The sequence below is a fragment of the Platalea leucorodia genome (assembly GCF_965183815.1).
Source record: "Platalea leucorodia genome assembly, chromosome: 9".
Taxonomy (NCBI): domain Eukaryota; kingdom Metazoa; phylum Chordata; class Aves; order Pelecaniformes; family Threskiornithidae; genus Platalea; species Platalea leucorodia.
The window spans coordinates 3415977-3434706 of record NC_138831.1 but is presented as its reverse complement, the minus strand read 5'-3'; the positions used below and the strand labels follow the sequence as shown (position 1 = coordinate 3434706).

Below are 18730 nucleotides of genomic sequence, written 5' to 3'. Positions count from 1 at the left end.
TTCATTTGCAAACTTGGCTTCATTAAGTCAGCTTGGAAAAGTGAGAGACCCAAGGTGGGTGCTACGCTGCGCGTTACCGGCCGCCCGGCAAGGCGGGAGTGCCAGGCTGGCCGCAGAGCGGTGAGCCCCCGGCGGCTCCCACGGCACCCCGAGCCCACCCCTCCGGCCACGGTGGAATGACTTGTTTCTTTCGGCTGCTTGTAAAAACTCCTCGTAAAACTTCCAAGTCTGCAGAAGTGGTGTGGATAGAAGATAGCCTGGAGCGGGATTCCTGCTCACATCTGGCACAGCTACTCCTGTCCCAGCCCACAGATTTCCCCTCTCCGGCGAGGCATGGTTGCTGGCCCCCCCGTCTGCAGCGCTGCGCCCACCTCTGGGGATCCCCACCAAGAGAGGTCGGTTCAGCCCTTCCTACACTGGCGGCCCAGCTGTGCTCCAGGCACCCCAGCATCACCTCCTCTGCTCCTCGGGCATCAGCCGGGCTGATGGGGAATAAATCTCTTTTTGGATGCTGGTCCTATGGCCTCCCCAGAGGGATGGAGGCATCAGTGGTCCTGGTGATGGATACATCACTCCTCCAGCACCGTGCAGGTTTTTGGGGGCTCCTACATGCCCCAGGATCCTCATCTCCTTCTGAGATGTTGGGTGCCCTAATGCCAACCGAAACAGCCCCTCTGCCCTGTCGCCCTGACTCTATGCATCCTCCACGTTGCAGCTTGGCTTCCCCACCTGTTCCAAATGTGGGTCCTACCCTTAAAATGCAAAACCTCACTCCCAACCTCACTGTCCCCACCAGCTCTTGAGGACACGGGCTGAGATGCTGCTGTGGGTCACAGCTTACTAAGCCACAACAGATGAGGATGGTTTAGGGCTCATTCCTGACAGAGACCAACAAAATGAACAGGAAAAGCAGAAACCAGCGCCAGGCTGTTGCCTCAAGATGATCTCCATTGGGTGAGATACAGGAGGGGACAGCTGAGATGGGGCCGGGCGGCCCCGCAGGTTGATGGAGGGCAGCCTGCCCCCAGACGCGGCTGTGCCCACGCTGCCAGCCCCGACGCAGTTTGCTCACTGCTGGGGGCCTGAGTGAGGGGGACTTTGGGGGGCTCTCCATGCCAGCCGAGCTGCAGGAGGGCGACTGCAAACACCGCCGTGCATGCACACGTCAGTAGATTGGGAGCAGGCTGAGGCAAGCCAGCTAACGCTCAAACTGTCTTATTGACTAGATCTAGCTCATCAGGCACCTAATATCGTGCATTTTTCAGCACTTGTCTCGATTTATCCCTCTCCCTTTCCCCGGGGTGTCTCATTAAGCGTCTGATAAATGCGACTACAGGGTCCCTGTGAAAGCACCAGCCCTCGCTGGCTCCCCACGCTGCTGGCCCTGGGCAGGGGGGGCTGTCCTGTCCCTGTCCTTGTCCTCGTCCCCATCCCTCGCTCCAGCACATAACAGCCGCGCGATGCCGAGCGCCCGGCCCTGCTCCGGGCAGTTTTGCTGAGAGCTGATCTGGCAGCTGGGCACACGTCCGCCTGCCTCATTTACATGCACGATTACCGCGGTTTGGTGCAGTTTCCCTGCTGGCAAACTGCCTGCTGTGATACCTCCCCATCTACTCCACGGGTTCCTCCTGCTTTTGATGCCACCTGTGATCCTCGCTACCGGGAGACAGGCGGCAACGGCCCCCGTGGTCTCCTCTGGTGGGACTGACCCAGGAGAGGCCATGAGCGCATCCTCAAGTCTCTTCCAGCCTAACTCAAGTGAGCCAAGTGATGGAGTTTCAACCACTTTCCCAGGGAGATGATCCCCAGCGTAACAAATCTCACAGCCAGCAGGTTTATCCAGGCCCTCAGCATATGTTCCTCCTGTAACGATGCATCTAGATCAGACTTCTCTCTCCTGCTGCTACCACCCAGAGACTGCAGGCCTTTTCCCCCGCCAAAGCCATGGCGTAGTCAAGGACTTTATAAAAAAGCATTGCCCTGGTCCCATCCCCACGTCTCTCTCTCCTGCTACTCCTTATCCTCAGACCTGCCCCGCACTGCCAATGCGTCCAGAAGCCTCTCCAAAGGGGGACAGAGCTGTACAAGGACAGATGCAGAACAGTGGTGGCACATGAGCTGATCCAAAGCAGCTTCTGAACAAGGTGAACATGCCCCCATCACCTCCCCACATGGCCCAGCCCAGCCAGGGACAGGACAAGGGCATCAAGTCACGCACAGTAACGCAACATCCCCAAACGCCTCTGTGGGCGTTCAAAGGCTGTGCGCTGTGCTTTGCTCGGCCAAAGCACAACCTTGTCCACTTCAAGGAGCCCTGGAGGAGTTTATCCACAGTGAGAGCTACTCCTGCCTGTCCCACCGACCCCGCGGAGCGCAAAGTCTGCCGGTGTCCTGCCTGATCCCACCGGGCACTGCCGCTGCAGGGGCGGAGGGTGGCCCCGCTGAGCAAAGCCCCGGCACGAAGAGGCGGCGGGAGGTTTGACATCTCCCCACGACCAGCACAGCTTTTCTCCTCTCCCACCCCTGGAAAGCAATCTCCGCCACACGCTACAGCTAGATTTTTATAGATACAGGCTATCCCTCGACAGAGGCAAAAAGCCAAGTGCATGTAAGTGATATTATAAATCACCTCTCGTTGACGATCACTTGAGTTCTGCACAGACTCCTGCTCGCTCTCATCTCTTGGCTGGAAATGGTTCAAACCCTCTTTATCTTAATGAGGGATGAAATCCCACAAAAACGGCTGCGTGCCACCCAGCCTCGCTGCGCTGACACCAGGCAGGATCCCAAGAAACGGGTCTGCTGACTGACAGACCCACGGCGGGACCAGAGATGCCGTTCACTCCACCGGTGTCATCCCGAAGCAGCAACAAGACCGAGCCGGCGGTCCACGGGCTGGAGCTGCAGCTGCGTAACCCGCTCTAGCAGGTGGAAGCACCGGTGCTGATGGGATAAATGTTCTCAGTATGGGTTGGGTGAACCAGAGCTAAAAGCAGCCCTTACGCATTGGCATCCCTGGCTGCCCACAGGCCCCACGGGGCGCCCATCCCCACCGGGGCACCTTTTGGAGGGGAAGCAGCAGCGGAAGCGGAGATGCCTGGGGGCAACAATTCCCCTACCAAGGAGCCTCAGTGTCAAAGAGATGAAGGAAAAGCAGCAGCGTTACGTGAAGACCGCAGCACGTCAAACTACAGCTCAAACAGGCAGAAATATCCTCCAAGCACAGTGATGTCTACAGAAGGACCAGATCCCGGGGCTTTTTCCTCCCGAGTTACACAAGCAGAGGTGAGGAGGTAAGAATGGGGACCGCTCCGAAGGGATTCAAGACTCAGCTGAGTTGCTTCAGCTTTATCCTTTCTCCAGGCACCGTTTTTATGAAGATCTCAAACCCACTACGCATTAAGCAATCCCGGTCTGGATTTCATTTCTCAATCTCAGCTCTTTCCTCAAAAGGAGACCCAGAATCACTAATCACATCTCAGAAACACAGGATGGGAACGGAGGCCTGGGAAGCGATCTCTGCTCTGGGAGGGAGCGGCAGCACGCAGGTGCAGGTCAGCCCCGGCTCTGGGTACCACCCTGCCTGTCCCGCTCAGGCAGGAACCACCTCCCCACCCACGCGGGGCTGCCCTCCCTTCCCAAACTCACCTTCAGAAACTTGTACAGCAGAAACGTGAACCAATTCGTCAGCATCTTCTCTGCCACCGACTCTGTTCTGTAGGGAAGGCAGAGAGCAAAGCTGTCAGGAGAGGATATTAAAGGTCTCTGATCTCACCCATTGCCACCTCAGCCTTGGACTGTGGGTAAATTATTTTTGGCTGTAAAAGGTCACATCTGGAAAGGCAGGAGCCTCAAAGGAACGGGGCACAAGCAAACAGCAAAAGCTCTAGTAAAAAGCCTGCCCATCCACACGGCTGAGCCACAGCAGCCCCCCAGGACGGAGAAGCAAATTGGTCTCCAGCATATTTGGAGAACCGGAGGGAGCCGAGCATGACCTTGTCTCACCCAGGGGATGACCAGCTTTCTGCTTCTCCCTGTTACCTTCTACTTAAATGAAGTTTGTTTCTTCCATCAAATCCCATTGGAACCAGACAGCTCCCTCCACAGGAGGATTATATGAGACACCTAAGCCAGGTAAAATGTCACCAGACCTATCTCAAGCTCCCCAGTTAAAGCACAACCTAAAGGGAAGAGCTGAGGTTGCAAGGCAGTCAGATCCTGACCCCCCATTCCCGCGACAGGAGCACCTCCTCCCACATCGCCGAGTGCCGATGGAAGCCCCCCTCCCCACCCGGGAGCTGCTGCTCTGACCCCTGCTCCTGCAAGGCTCTCAACTCCGCTATCGCCCTGCCACAGGCCACCACTACTGGGTGACATGGGACATACCAGCAACACCCAAAGCAGCCTTTGATCTCTACAGCCTCCAAGCCCAGGAACCGCAGTAGAGCAAGAGGACAATCACCACCAGTACTGGAGGGATGCAGAGAGGTTTCCCCAGCAGCCTGCGCAAGGTCAGTTCAGAAGAACCACTGGAGGAGAGGACACCTGGTTCTTGGCACTCGGTGGTGACAGCGAAGCTTTAGGAGGCCACGCTCTGCACCCTCGCTTCTCTCCGTGCCCCTGCCCTTGGGCCTGGATCTGCGTGGCTCTCGGGCAGGGATGCAGAGCCCTGCAATGCAGAGAGGGCACCGGTCCACAGGCACATGGCCTTCATTAAAGCCACCGCTGGATTTAGGTCTGGAGACTTTGATCTCAATATGATTTTGGTCAAACTTATCCCCAGTACTAATTCAGCCGAAAACAAGGGGATTAAAGGAGGAAGAAGTAAGAGCAGCGGTTGGAAGCTCAAGCTGTTTTCCATGTACCTTTGGAGCACTGTGCAAGGACGCTATGCCAGGCTTGGGATTTAACCCCTCCCTGCCTGCATGGTGGAAATCCTGGGTCTCTGTGTGTCTCCTCAGAGTGGGGTGGTGATGTAGGAGTTTGTAGCAAACAATGCTGCAACCACCTGCTCAAAAAGGAGCTTAAAAATGGAGCCGTGCCTCTCAGCTTTTGGAGATACAGTTGAAGGAAGCAGCCAAAAATGTCTTGAGAAAACCTATAAATTGCCCCTAGTTTCCTAAAGCATGGTTCAAATCCAGATGGCAACATGCTCCAAAGCAGCATGGCCGGGAAGGTCTGAGGGAGTCGCCTGTGTCTGTTTGGGACCATCACCGCGCAGCACGTGCGCAAGAGGGAGAGCGGGATCCTGCAGGATGGGGGTGAGACGTGGTGGGTCCGAATAGGACGTGGGGACCTTGGGGTGCTGGTCTTGCAGCCAGGACGTGCCGCACCAGCAGAGGAGAGGGACAGCCTGGCATGGAGGGAGCTGAGGGTGACGCAGGATCCAGGTGAACCGTGCAGCCCTACAAGGGCAGCTGAACGCCCCTGTCTCTGCACCACAGCCTGGTCTCGCTGCCATAAGATTAAAATTCCCCTTAAGACGTCCATTATTTCTAAAGTGGCTTTCACTTCCTTTAAAGTAAAAATGCCAGCCAGCCCCTCGGCCCTCTCTGGTTAGGCTGCTTCAGCTTATCCACCCATAAATCATCGGATCAGCCCCTTGCAAACACAGGTGCTCCTGGAAGCACAAGCAATACCGACAACCTCAAGGACGTGGCTGCTTTCCTGTTGCACCAGGGGAACGGACACAAATGGGTTGACTCAAGAGACAAAACCCAGAAGGAACCCAAACCTCAGAGCCACCGCAAAGTGTCCCACTGCCCAATGCCATGCACTGCCCAACGGCAATGCCGTGCCCAGCAGATGGGATAGCACCAGTTCCCAATGGCCAGATGGCTGGGTTAGGAAATCCACTTTCCCATAGTTTATTTAAGCTGACTCGGGGTCGTATGGTCCCATCCGAGGCTTTCTCTTGTGCTAATGGGGCTTAGCCCTTTTTGCCCTCCCTGGAATAGCACAGCTCTCCTTAAACCATTAGGGGACAGTAATACCTGAGCCTCCACGAGGAGGGAAGCCTTCCTGCGCCCCGCCAGGAAAGATGAATCCATCAAGGGGAAGGAAAAAAGAGAGAAGGAGAGGGACATGGGGAGAAAGCCAAGGGACGGGGTGGACTGAAGCTATTCAGCAGACACCCTCCCCGGCCCCAGACCAGTCCTTCGCTGACAAGTCTGTAACACTCAGCTGAAGTGCCACCACCCGGGCTCCGGCGTATGTTTGTCTATATCCGCGACAGAGCCAGATGCCACAGCAAAAGGGGGATTATCCAATAACAAAATAAATAAATAACAGCCCTCGCCAGTTAGATCAATGTTAATCCAGTTGCCCTGGGCGGTAAGCACACTCTCGCGCCCAGCAGCACGGCTAATCAAAAGGACGGAGGAAGCACAGCCCTCAACATCGCTCGCTCCATGCCACAGCTGCGGGAAGAACAAAGTCTCTTTAAATATCACTCTTGGAGGCACAAGCAAGGTACCGGCCAGGGGACCTCGTCCCTGTCCTAAGCCTCCCACAGCTCCACCTGTGATGGACCCCCAAGCTCCGCGGCTGGGGACCGCTAGTCCTCAGGCTGTTGGCTCTTGCCACGCCAGCGCGGGCTGGGCTCTGCCCTCGTGCCGCTCCCACAGCTCAGCCACTGCAGCTGCTGGCCTCCCTGCACTGCCTTTTATTTATATTTTATTGATTTACTTCATTCCGGAGCTTTGCTCCAATGGCAGTGGCTTTGTGATGCTCTGAGAGACCCAGGAGCTGGAAATGCAGTTTAAATATTTCAGTGAAGCCTGGTGTCATGGAGGGACAGTAAGAAGGGAAAGAGCCTAAGGATGCACTTAGGAAACAGAGATGGGGGACAGGGGATGGTACCTCCACGACCCACCCCTCTCCTGGCGAGCCACAGGTCTGCACTGCACCCCGCTCCTGCACGTTGCTAATGAGGTGCTTTGAGAAATTAAGGGCTCCCTTGCAACGTGATAAATCAAGCAGAGAGAGTAAGAAAGCAATGTGCCTAAAGAGACGGGCAAGGGGAAGGTAGCAGGGATGTAACTGGGATCAGCTCACATCGGTGTCCACTCCAGGCCTCTCCCCAGGGCCAGGCACCAAAACCCAACAGGCTTTGTCCGGTCTGGCCATGCCATGAACATCGGTTGATGTTTGAAAGATGTTCTGGTTTTCTCAAGCCTTTCTGGTGCCATGCCAACCCTGTGGCCCTCAGCCATCCCTGCATCTCCGCTGGAGGCTGGTGGCATCGGGCTGGTAGAGGCGGAGATGGGGAGGCACGGCACAGCGTGCGAAGGGAGAAGACAGCACGGAGGGCCTTGAGCTGGGCTGGTGGACTTTATTAATTGTTTTTGTTCAGCACTTGGTGTATCTTTCAATATTCATCAGCCCGTCATGAAGGAGAGCTCAGAGCTATCGTTAAATATTGATGGGCCAGGCAGACTCACAGCAGGGCTTGGCAGGCTGCCTCCTGCTCGCGCTCCCCCCGGCCCCAGCGAGACTCCCAGCTTGAGAAGATCCACTTGGCTTTCCCAGGAAACCCGCCACGTGCCCGGCAAGGTGGGCAAGCCCCGAGGAGGCAGCGGGGAAAGGAGGACTCTGGCCTGCTGTGAACCCGTAGAGGCACCCACACATGAGTGTCGGCAGCAAGGCAGCCACCAGGCAAGGCGAGAGCCACCCCAAGTGCTGGGAGGCCTGGGGGACCGCCTGGTCACCTGGAGAAGGGAAGGCAGGTGGGAGCATCGCTGCAGCAACACGCAACAGCGCCTGACACCAGTGCGCATCCTCCCTGCACCAGCCTACGCAGCCGGCAGACGCCAAGCCTCTTGCTCCCGCCTCCCCAGACAACACGAACCTGCACGGGCCAAACCAGAGCGAGAACATCCCATGGGCGACTCCTGAGCGGGCTGGGTCCGGGTGGTCCCACATCCCTCTCATACTTGCATGCAGACAGGCAAGGAAACGCTTGACCACAGACCCAGCGCCGACATTGCCACAGCCAACACCAAAGCCATCACTGACAGCATCCCTAAAGGACACCAGCTCGTGTCCACATGGTCAGAAGAACCTGGGCACTGTCCCACAGCTCCAGCCTCTCGGATGGTCACTCACCTCCGCAAGAGCAGCTTGGGGTGGTTCTTACTCTCCAGGTTCTTCTCGATGAGGTCGGAGAGGAGCTGCTTCAGCACGCCCGTGGCGTACTCCATCTCGCCCTGCAGCGCCGTCATGATGAGGGAGGCCACGTTGCCACGGTCCCGCATGGAGAAGCTCCGCTGAGCCTCCAGAGTGCGGATGAAGGTCAGCAAGAAGTGCTTCTTGTTCAGGAGCTGCCCGAAGAGGGTCAAGGACTTCTCCACATTCGCCTGTACCTGCAAGGATAGAGCAAAGCTGGGAGATGGGCACGAGAGGGAGGGCGATGAGGAGAAGGTGGCTGGGCTGCATAAAACCCTGGATTCACCCTCATCCCCCAAGAGGAAAGGATGAAAAAGGGTCAAAAAGCAGCTGGATTTGCTCTCTCCACTTCATTTCAAAACACTGCTAAGCTTCCTCTTTGGCGATCAGCCTCAGCTCCCTCCAGAAGTATTATCTAGTTTGTAATATCTCAGCATCAGGTTAACACAGTCTCAGGGCATCAGTGTGTGTATATATAAATGTTTATATATACACTCACACACTTCCATACAAAGACTCTCTCCCACGCGTGTGCAGACACATACACGCACTTCCCTCCCATAAACAAACTCTCTCCCAAACACACACACAAATTATAATTTTCAATTTCAGCTAACAAGCAGCTCAATTCCCACCCAAGTCACTGCAACATGCACTTTGGGTATTGCACAGAAAGCAAATAAAGCCACAATCCTAAGCTCCGCCAGCGGCAAACCCGCCTGGTTTTGGGGGGCTGGATTTCAGACAGCGAAGCAAATAGCAGAAACCTGGCTCTGCCCCGCTCCAGACACAACCTGAAATATTCCCTTTCCTCTTGAGACGTTTGAAGATGTACTTCTGGCCATACTTGGCCACGGAGGACCCAGCAGGGACTGGGCTGGGATTCTTTCACCCCCGTGCTGCCATCGTCAGCCCAGCTCTGGTCAGCCCTGACCACGTTTCTTATCGGAAATGAACATTTTTACAACACAACGTTTTCCCATTAGAAAAGATGGTTTCCTCTGAATAAAAGCCTTGCTGTGGTAAAACGTCAATTTTAATTTCCACAGCCCCCCCTTGTCTTCCTGATTTGGAGAATAAGTGAAAAATTTCATTTCATGTCGATATTTGGAGACAAAACAACACTTTTCATTTCAAAACACCAACTCAAAATGAAGAACGGGGTTTTGACACATCAAATCATTTCACTTCAATCAAAACTTTGGATCGGCGCTCTTCAGCTCAGCAAAATTCCTCGTCGTTGTAACCTCCCCCTCCAAAATACTCTCTCCCACTGGAGAAAAACCCTGTTTCCCACCCGGTCCTTGTCAATTCTGCGACACAAGCCCCCAGGTGCCACTGGCACCCTCATCACCCAGGCGAGCGGGGACGCCTGCCCCAGGGCAGCCCCGAAGGGCGATGGGGGAGTGACAAACCCTCTCCGTCCCCGTCCCTCCCTCCAGACTACGCGGGGACGCAATGATGCGGTAACTCTGGGGACGCAGAGATGCCGGTCGATTCCTCAGCATGGGAAGACCCGAGAGCCGGCTGGAGACCTGCCAGACCCACCCGTAAAACCGGGGCAGAGGGGGACGTGCTGCATCCCCATCCCTGCCAAGACCAGGCAAAGGAGACCACGGGATGAAAGGCTTTCTCCCTTCAGAGAGGTTTTCTCCCTTCAGCAGAGGTTATCCCTCGATGGGAAACGGGTCCTGCCCAACAGCGAGGATCCCATTGGAGCCTTGGCAGGGAGCACGGGAGGGCATGAAACCGCCATCACAAGCAGCACGGCAATGCCTAAGCCCCCCACACGCCTGGCGCCTCCCTGGGCCCCTGTGTTTAATTTGCTGATCATTAGCAGAAATAAATGAACAATACTGAATTAAATATTTAATCAGGCTTAAAGTCACACAAAGCAACAAACCTCCCCCCTCTAAACGTAAAGAGAAAGGGAGCTGGTACCGACAGCCCGATGCTCGCTGCGGATTAGCCTGTGCGTGAGCAAGTGCCGTTTCCTTCCCGTCACTTGCAATAGCTAATGTTACACTCCGAGTAAAGAGACAAATAAAAGCAAACCTGATTAAATTATATGAAGCTTACACAACTGTAGTTGCTTTATTTAATCTCTTTTGGGGATTTTTTTTTTTTTTGCTCCTTTGCAACTTTAACCCCTTGTTTCCCAGGCCAGGCTGAGCTGGTGTGCTCTCTCGAGTGGGATGTTTTGAATTAGGAGCTGGAAGCGGACAAACTCCCACCCAGCCTGCTGCAGCCAATGCAAAATTCCTCCTCTGCTATCGTTTTTGATACCCTTTCCACCCCTCTCTCTTTAGGGAAAACCCTTAAGAGCAAGAGCAGAGGTGAGAGGAGAGCCAGCCGTTTGCACAGCCAGGAAGGGCTGTGCCCCAGGGAGGGCTGCAGGCGGCTGGGAGCATCCGGAAACCCGAGCTGCAAGGGGAAATCCATGGAAACCGGGGTCCCCGCCGCCCTCCGGAGCTGGGATTAGGGACCAGGGAAAGAGAGCAGGCAGCGAGCCAGGGCCCCGCGCTGTAGCCATGCTGGCGTACACCACCAGCACGTGCGCTTGCAGTTGGTAAGAGCTTGTTGTGTTGTAATTAGTGACCGTGCATCTTGCACCAGGGCCGATTACTTCTCCTAAATACATTGTGAAGCCCACGTCGACATTAATTACCGTGCCAGGTCAGCAACGAGGGGAAGCTAAGGTCACCCCCCTCCTTTCTCTAATCAAGAGCGGCCTCGGCAGCCCAGCAAACGAGAAGCCAATTGCTGTGCAATTGCACGCACTAAATTAAACAGAGGTGGGGAGGCCGGGAGAGGAGAGGCAGCTGGTCTGGGGAGCAGGGGAAGGATGCCAAGGATGGGTTCTGCGTGGGGAAACGGAGCCAAGCAAGCAGGCGATGTCGGACAAGCCTGCTAGAAACGAGCGGCCGGTCAGGCATCAAACAAACCCAATTGAATAAAGCAAGTGCTGTAGAAAATGACAGCAGCAATGATATTAATATAAATATTGATATTAATGTCAGAGAGTGCAGTAACCGTTCGGCAGCCAGTCCGCATTCACGTCGGCTGCCACGCAGCGAGATGCTCTTTGCCGCGCCAGCCCGGGCCAGCATCCGACCAAAGCATCTCTCCAGCTCTATGCGTGGGGCGTGAGGACTCATGCAGGGCCGCATCCCCAGGGTGAAACACTAAAGAGACAGACAGACGGTACCACACCTCCATCTCCTTCAGCACGGGGTGGTCTTCTATCCCTGGGAAGAGAACCCGCATGGCGTAGGTGCGGTAATCCAGAAAGGGGATGCCAGCCCCGTCCAGGTCATTGGTCAGCTCGTTAATGTCAGTCTGCAGCTCGGCGAAGGCTGGGGTGGGAAAAGAGGAATTAAGCACCACATCCCGGAGTCCCAGCACACAGCACTGGCACCCAGCCTCCGCCGCACCCCCCGGCACCCCAGGCGTGCATCAGCTCCGCATCCCTCCCGCCGGCAGGCTGTGATCGCTGTCCCCATCTCACAGATGGGGAAACTGAGCTGCGGAGGGTGGGGATGACTACCCCAGAATATATCAAGTGGCAGATTTGGGAACAGGACCACCGTGCCCCGGAGGGCTCAAATCCCCCCTGCTCAGCACTCACAGCCTCCCAGGGATGTTGGGGGCAGCGGGGAACAGCAAGGCTTGAACAAAGCCAGAGCTTCTGGGGGAAAACGTTAGCCTAAACCACAAAAATGTCCTCATTTCTTTTTGACCTAAATACTACTGGAGAGAAGAGCTTGAACACACCCACCCCGGCACCTCCCGATCCGAGCAGAGGCAGCTGTGACTCCCAGGGGAATGCAATGCGGGGGGGTCCTGAACCTTTAATTGCACCTACAGGGAAAAGCTGACGGGAGAGGAGTCCTGGATATGCACCAGAGAAAGGGGTTGGGGCGGGGGGGAGAAGACCCTCAAAAAATCAAATTAACGGCACTTTAAAGGGAGCCGAAAGCCAGGCAGAGGACTGCAGGCACGTCAGCCTGATGAGAAAAAACAAACCGTCAGCTTGAAAGGCGTGCTATCTTATCTGTAACTAGTGGGACTAGAAAAGAGAAAAGGCAGGGAAGAGATTGTGCCTTTTAATTAAAAGCAGATCCTTTTATCTGCCAGCTGTGGAAGACAAGACACCATCCCCTCCACCAGCTCCCTCCCCTCTCCCTGTCACCAGTGCCATCCGCAGGCGTGTGCAGGGATGGGGATTTGGGGGACCAAAGGGTTCTTCTTTCTTTCCCCTTTTTATTATCTTGGTTTCGGTGCCTGCTCCATCTGCAGCACCCGGGCTGCTTGTGGCTGTGGCTGGCAGGGTCGGGGCCTCTGGAGCCAGCTCAGGGGGATAATGGGCAATTAGGTTTTATCAGCAGGATCATACAAGGAATTCTGTCCAATTTCACAGCATCCGTCTGTCACATAACGAGAGACCGACTGCCCACTCACAGGCAGCCCTCGCTACCCTCCTCGCTCTCTTTTCTCCCATTTGGAGAAACAGGAGAATTCCTTAACTTGAAAAATCCCCAAATCCCACCCAAAATGAGTTCTCTTCCTCTGACAAAGCAGCTTTGCCTGTTCCCATTCCCGCTCCGGAAGGCAGCAGGAAAGCAGTAGGAGCACGCTGAGCCTCAGGAGGGCACGAGACCCTCCAAGAGCCCCACGTTAGCGGCACAAGGATCCCTCACCCTCTTTGCACTCCAAGGCCACCCGGGACTCCAGGTTGTCCATCTGCAGCTGGAGGCGTTTCAGGGTCCGGTCGGCATCCCGGGACTTGCGCTTGTAGGCGATGAGGACAATGATGATAATGAGGAGGAGCAGACCACCCCCGCCGCCGATCCCGATGATGGCGGGGAGGGTAAGCAGGCTGTCCGAGTAGATCTGCAGCGTCCCCGGGGAGAACTCGAACCCTCCAGCCTTAATCTGTGCCACGGCGGGGAAAAAAAGGACCTGGAGTCAGGAGGCACGTGCCCAGGGCAGCCCTCCCTACCATGCCTGCTGTGCTGGGAACTGGGGAATCACTCCCAGGCCAGGGTAGGAAGGATGCGGAAAAACGCAGGGATGGCAGGAGCTGGTCTGGAGCAGCGCGGCATGCTTTAACGGGATGCAGGACACATGCTGCCAGCGTGTGCAGAGCAGGCAGAGGGTTTGATGTCTCATTCAGACAACATTGCAGTAACAGATGGGATGTGAAGCGAGTTTCCCCACGGGTGGGGAGCCTGAGGGGGGACTGCACCAGGTCCCTTTCAACCTGGCGGGGTCCTGGAGCACGAGCGCTGCTGCGCTACAACCCCACAAACAAAGGAGCCTTCCTTACGGTGCGAGCTGGCACCGCGGGGAAGGGGTGGGACCCCCCCCCCCCCCGCCTTGGCACCGGCTGCGCCTTGGCACCCAGAGGGAAGGGAGGTTGTTGGCAGGGCCAGCCAGGGCGCAGGAATGCCTGGCTGAGCATGCTGGGGAAGGGACAAAGTATTTGGTCCTACCAAACATGTAATTAGGGAGAGCAGTGCCCAGGGAGCAGGGAGACGCCTCCTGAGGATGCTCCTGCACGTGCACCCACTATCCGGTCCTCATCTGAGGACAAGCACGTAGCAGGGCCGGTGCCAGGATAAAGACCGAACCTCTGCGACACACGGGACACGAGAAGCAAAGGCACCGGTGCCAGCACCTACCGTGACTTTGTGCTGGCCGGTGAGGTTGGGGGACTCGCAGAGGAGCTGGGTCTCGGAGACGGTCAGGGTGCAGGGAGTGTCTCCGATCAGCACCGTGTAGTTCAGGCGGGAGTTACCAGCAGCCGGAGGGAGCAGGTTCCTGCCCTTTGAGGGAACAAGGAAGGAGACTGTCAGTTCTCGTGCAATGGGGAACGCTTAAAAAAAACAACATAAAGCAAATTTGTGCTCTCGCAGTGCAGGACTTCGCCCCACGACAGACAAAAAGCCACCTCCACAGAGGGATGCGTACCTACCCCTCTGCCCCCGGGTGCACGCTGCCTTACCTTGAGGATGAGGGGAGAGCTGGGCTTCAGCTCCAGCATTCCTGTGGGGCTGAGCGGCTCGAAGACAGGGTCCGGGTAGTAGACGAAGTTGGTGGTGTTGATGATCAGCAGGGCCTGGACGTTATCCATGACGAAGCCGATCTCATCCGGGCGGTCACCAACCTCCGGAGGGCTCCGCACGGGGTTGTCGATGGAGGGTGCGTAGCACACCATGGTGGTGTCGTTGTAGACGGTGCAGTTCTGCAGGAGGCACGGACAGAGGTCAGACCTGACTCCCGACAGGGAGGTCAGGATCAGACCCCACAAGGATCTCTGCAAGCAGCAGCTCTGGACACAGGGTTTAGACTCGGGATCTCCTGTCCTGTGCTATTACATCAAGTGGCACCACATTCAGGGCCACAAAAATGATCCGAGAGCTGGAGCACCTCTGCTGTGAGGAAAGGCTGAGAGAGCTGGGGTTGTTCAGCCTGGAGAAGACAAGGCTGCGGGGAGACCTTATTGCGGCCTTTCAATACTTAAAGGGGGCCTACAAGAAAGATGGGGACAGACTTTTTAGCAGGGCCTGTAGCGACAGGACAAGGGGTGATGGTTTTAAACTAAAAGAGGGTAGATTCAGACTAGGTATAAGGAAAAAATTTTTCACGATGAGGGTGGTGAAACACCGAAAGGGGTTGCCCAGAAAGGCGGTAGATGCCCCATCCTGGAAACATTCAAGGCCAGGCTGGATGGGGCTCTGAGCAACCTGATCTGGTTGAAGATGTCCCTGCCTGTGGCAGGGGGATGGACTGGATGGCCTTTAAAGGTCCCTGCCATCCCAAAGCGTTCTGTGATTCCACCCCAGGGCAGAGAGAGACTGCTGTCTGCAATGGATGTGCGACGGGTGGCAGGTGGGAGCTTGCTGGGGACGGGCTCTTTCTGTCCTACCCTGCAGACAGCCCACAGACCTCCCACCAGTTTTGCACGCTCAGATCTCAACCCTCTCGTGGCAGCACCTGGCCGGAGGCCCTGCAGCGAGATCGGTGCCTCTCTTTGGGCGGCAGCCCTAGACCTCAGCCCTTCCACACCATCACACCTGATGGGCAAGGGATGCACGTTCCGCTCTGCATTGCAGAGGGACGACATCCCTCCTCCTCGTGCTCTGCTCCCCGCCCTGGCCAGCACCACTTACGTTCTCCCTTTCAGAGTTGCAGTACTTGGCCCGGATCCTGGGCTCTTTGATGGTGGCCAGGTTGGTGCCAGTCACAGTCAGCAGGGTCCCACCACTAGAGACATGGAGACAACGGGTCAGGAGAGGCAGCTTGGCACTGGGTCCCCACTTCTTGGAGGGGAGCGCCCATCCTCAGCAGCCAGACGCCCATCTGCCCCAGCCTGGGTGCACCACAATGCCCTGGGGACCTTTTATCCCACCCAGATGTCACCACAGCCAGCAGGATCTGGCATTCACCACCACCGCATCATCTCAGCTGACCCAAGGGCCAACTAGAGATACAAACCCTGCTAATTAACAGTAACATCCCACCCTGTGTCCAGGTTTTGGGGTCTGAAGGCAGCTCCCAGGCTAAAGGAGACCAAGTGTCCACACTGGGAAAGCATCCTGAGGACGAGGAGGTCCTGCCTGCCACCCCCTTCTCCACCATGCAGGCAGCGGGTGGCAGGGCAGGCTGAGCCCTGCCGGGTTTTCTCCACGGCTTGGTGTTAAAAGCCCCGCGGTCCCGGAGAGCTCGGCCATGCCCCTGGGGAGCTTGCTCCTCATCAACACCCTGGGGAAGGTTTCCCTTGGCGCTAGCGCTTAATGGATTCCTTCGCCTCCTCTCCAGCCAATTCAAGCCTTTTAGAAAAATATGTAAACATTTCAAAAAATCCCCCGATGGGAAATATTTTAATTTTATTCACTGCCGCCAAATGTCAAGCTGAAATTAAGCAGATCCAAAGCGCTCTCTGCTCTTGCCCCCTGCCAGGCTGAGCACTGCAGGCCAGGAGTTAGCAGGACCCCAGTGCCAAGCTATTGCTCACACTCCTCTCGCCGCGTCTCTGGAGCACAGCCCAGCGGCTATCCCAGCAGCACTGGGATGTACCCATCAGGAGAGGGGATCCATGCGGAAAACAGCCCCTCCCACATCCCACAAGCTCCCTGCGGGCACCCCTCAACTCACCTGTTGATGCTCCACTCAGGATCGATCTTCTGGATGGTGGGGTCCTCCGTGTAGTTGTACTTCACCTCGGGGTTGCTCAGCTCTGCCCGGTTGATGTTGATGAGGATGGGGGAGCCTCCAGGGGTGTGCCCAGGGGGGGTCCTGCACCGGATCTCGCGGGCGCTTCTCCTGGGGCAGAAACGCACAACCCGTCAGCACCCAGGCAGGAGGGAGGCGAGGGCAGCCGGGGGCGGCCGACGCTGCCCGTGAGCCCCCTGCCCCAGCCCCTCTCCCCTGCTGAAACTGCCGGGGGTGGGGAGAGAGAAAGGAGGAAAAAAAGAAAAAAAAAAAACCCAAGAAATGAAACAAAAGGCAGCCAGGAAAGGCTGAGCAGCTCCTGAGCGTTCCCATCGCGCGGCTGCTGCAAACAGCAGCGATTAGGGCTGATAACCAGTAATTACCGCAGGAAAATATTTAAAGAGCCGCTCCATTATCATCCCTAATCTAAAAATTATCCACTTCATGCCTCAGGGCTTTGTGCTTTTAGAGAAAAATCCCCGTTCTTTGGGCTCTTCCTGCAGCCTCTGACACACAGAGGTTTCGGGGGGAGATGCCTCCGGCTGCCCACGGGGTTTGGCTCCTGGGGTCCCTCCTGGCCACTGCTCTGTCTGGGGGTCCCGCCGCCTCTGGAGGTGCCTGCCACCCATCCTCCACCACCCTCCATGCCCCTCACCATGAAAAAGCACACGGCCGTCCCCCGATGGTCACGGAGACGTTGCTGCCAGCATTGAGGTGGCTGCCTTCGATGGCGATCCAGGTGCCACCGGAGAGAGGGCCGCGGGCTGGGACCACACGGGAGAAAGTGGGTGTCTGTCAAAGGAAAAGAGCATCCTTGGCGTCAGATGGTCCGGGGACCAAAACCCGCACCCTCAGGTAGCCCCAAGCAGGTGACAGGGCTGCAGAGGAGAGGGACCCATGGGACAGCGGCATGAGAGCTGGCAGTGCCAGCACGACCGCAGAGAGGCAGAGCAGTGGCAGCCTTGGAGAAATTCAACCAGCATGACCCAACGCCTGCCCAGAGCATCCCCACCTGCCCCCCAGGGAAACGATGGCCAGTTTTCCAACTCGCCTGGAAAACCACCCCAAACCAGCCGGGACCAGCCCTGTCCCCCGGCACGGGGCTTACCACAAAGGTGAAGCTCTTGGGGGATGTGGCCCGGTAGCTGGGCGAGCAGTCACGGATGCACACTTCTACCCGCGCCTCATGGACCTTGCTCAGGCTGGCATCTCCGATTTCACACACGATCCTAAGGGATGGGGAGAAGGAGCCCTCAGTGCCCCAGCACCGAGATGCTCCCTGAGCCATGGTGGGGATGGACCGGCTTCAGAAAGGGGCAGATCTGGCACCAAGAGAAGGTCCCAGGTGCCAGCAGGGTCCATGAGAAACCAAGGCGGTGGCTGTTGGCACTGCCAGCCCTGGGGGGAGCTTCCCCAAAGCCTTTGGGCTCCTCCCAGAGTGACCACAACCAGCAGGTACTTCTCTCCCAGTCCAGCCCAGTCAGCCCCGTGTCTTCTTGCAGCTGCGGGCAGCATTTGAGCAGCAGCACCCCGACCCCCACGTACCACGGTGACCTGGAGCACACCCACCCCTCGCCGGGCACTTACTGCTCAGCACTGATGTACTCGCTCTCGATGGGGATGCACATCACTTTGCCGACTCGAACGCCCCCACGAACGTCCTCAAACTTCAGGCCCAGGTTCTCTCCGGTGATGGTCAGACGGGTCCCTCCTTGCCTGGGGCCGGTCTCGGGTGACAGCTAGGAGAGAGCACGGCCTGTCAGCTGAGGGAGCAGAGCCACAGGGACACCTCGCTCGGGCAGGCTGCAGCCCGGGCAGCCGTGGGACGCGTGCTGCTCCCCCGCGAGCTGCGAGGACAGATGGGTTATGATAAATGCCAGCGCATCTGCAAGGAGCACACAGAGTGGGAAAGACCTCCTGAATGACAGCCATGTCCATAAATCCTCCCAGGAACAAGCCAGAAGATGCCAGATGTGTCCGAGCAGAGGGCTGGGATTTGGACACCCCACTGCAGACGGAGCTGCCTCACAGGTGACAAGGACACGGACGGGAAGGAGACAGGGCAGCGGCAGCCACGGCTCCAGCTGAGCCATCGAGGAAGCACCTGGATCTGTTTGGCTTTTGGCCAGGTCCCACGTACCCAGGGATGAGGTCCCCACATCCAAGAAGTCCTCAAAGGAGAAAGCATCTCCACCAGGCCCCCGTGTACAGCAGGCAGGGGAAAGAAGGGTTTCTCTCTGCTGGCAAACCCTGTGCCGAGGCCGGCTGGGAAGGGAGGGCACCTCACCGCGGCGCCGCGCCTCATTTACCAGGATGATGCCCAATAAAGTGGGCAGGTGTGGCCTGA

At 56.9% G+C, this 18730-nt stretch overlaps 1 protein-coding gene across 1 annotated transcript in view; it reads right to left on the bottom strand.

The window, feature by feature from the left end:
• Positions 1–18730, bottom strand: part of PLXNA1 (plexin A1) — a gene marked incomplete at its 5' end in the record, with an annotated part of 105299 nt that overhangs the window by 15360 nt on the left and 71209 nt on the right. The window contains 11 exons of the mRNA XM_082321352.1: positions 3649–3715; positions 8107–8363; positions 11380–11522; positions 12867–13101; positions 13851–13994; positions 14174–14413; positions 15342–15435; positions 16327–16494; positions 17039–17175; positions 17492–17612; positions 17971–18122. Of these exons, the coding sequence (XP_082177478.1) occupies positions 3649–3715; positions 8107–8363; positions 11380–11522; positions 12867–13101; positions 13851–13994; positions 14174–14413; positions 15342–15435; positions 16327–16494; positions 17039–17175; positions 17492–17612; positions 17971–18122 (1758 nt within the window). The remainder of the gene's footprint in view (positions 1–3648; positions 3716–8106; positions 8364–11379; positions 11523–12866; positions 13102–13850; positions 13995–14173; positions 14414–15341; positions 15436–16326; positions 16495–17038; positions 17176–17491; positions 17613–17970; positions 18123–18730) is intronic.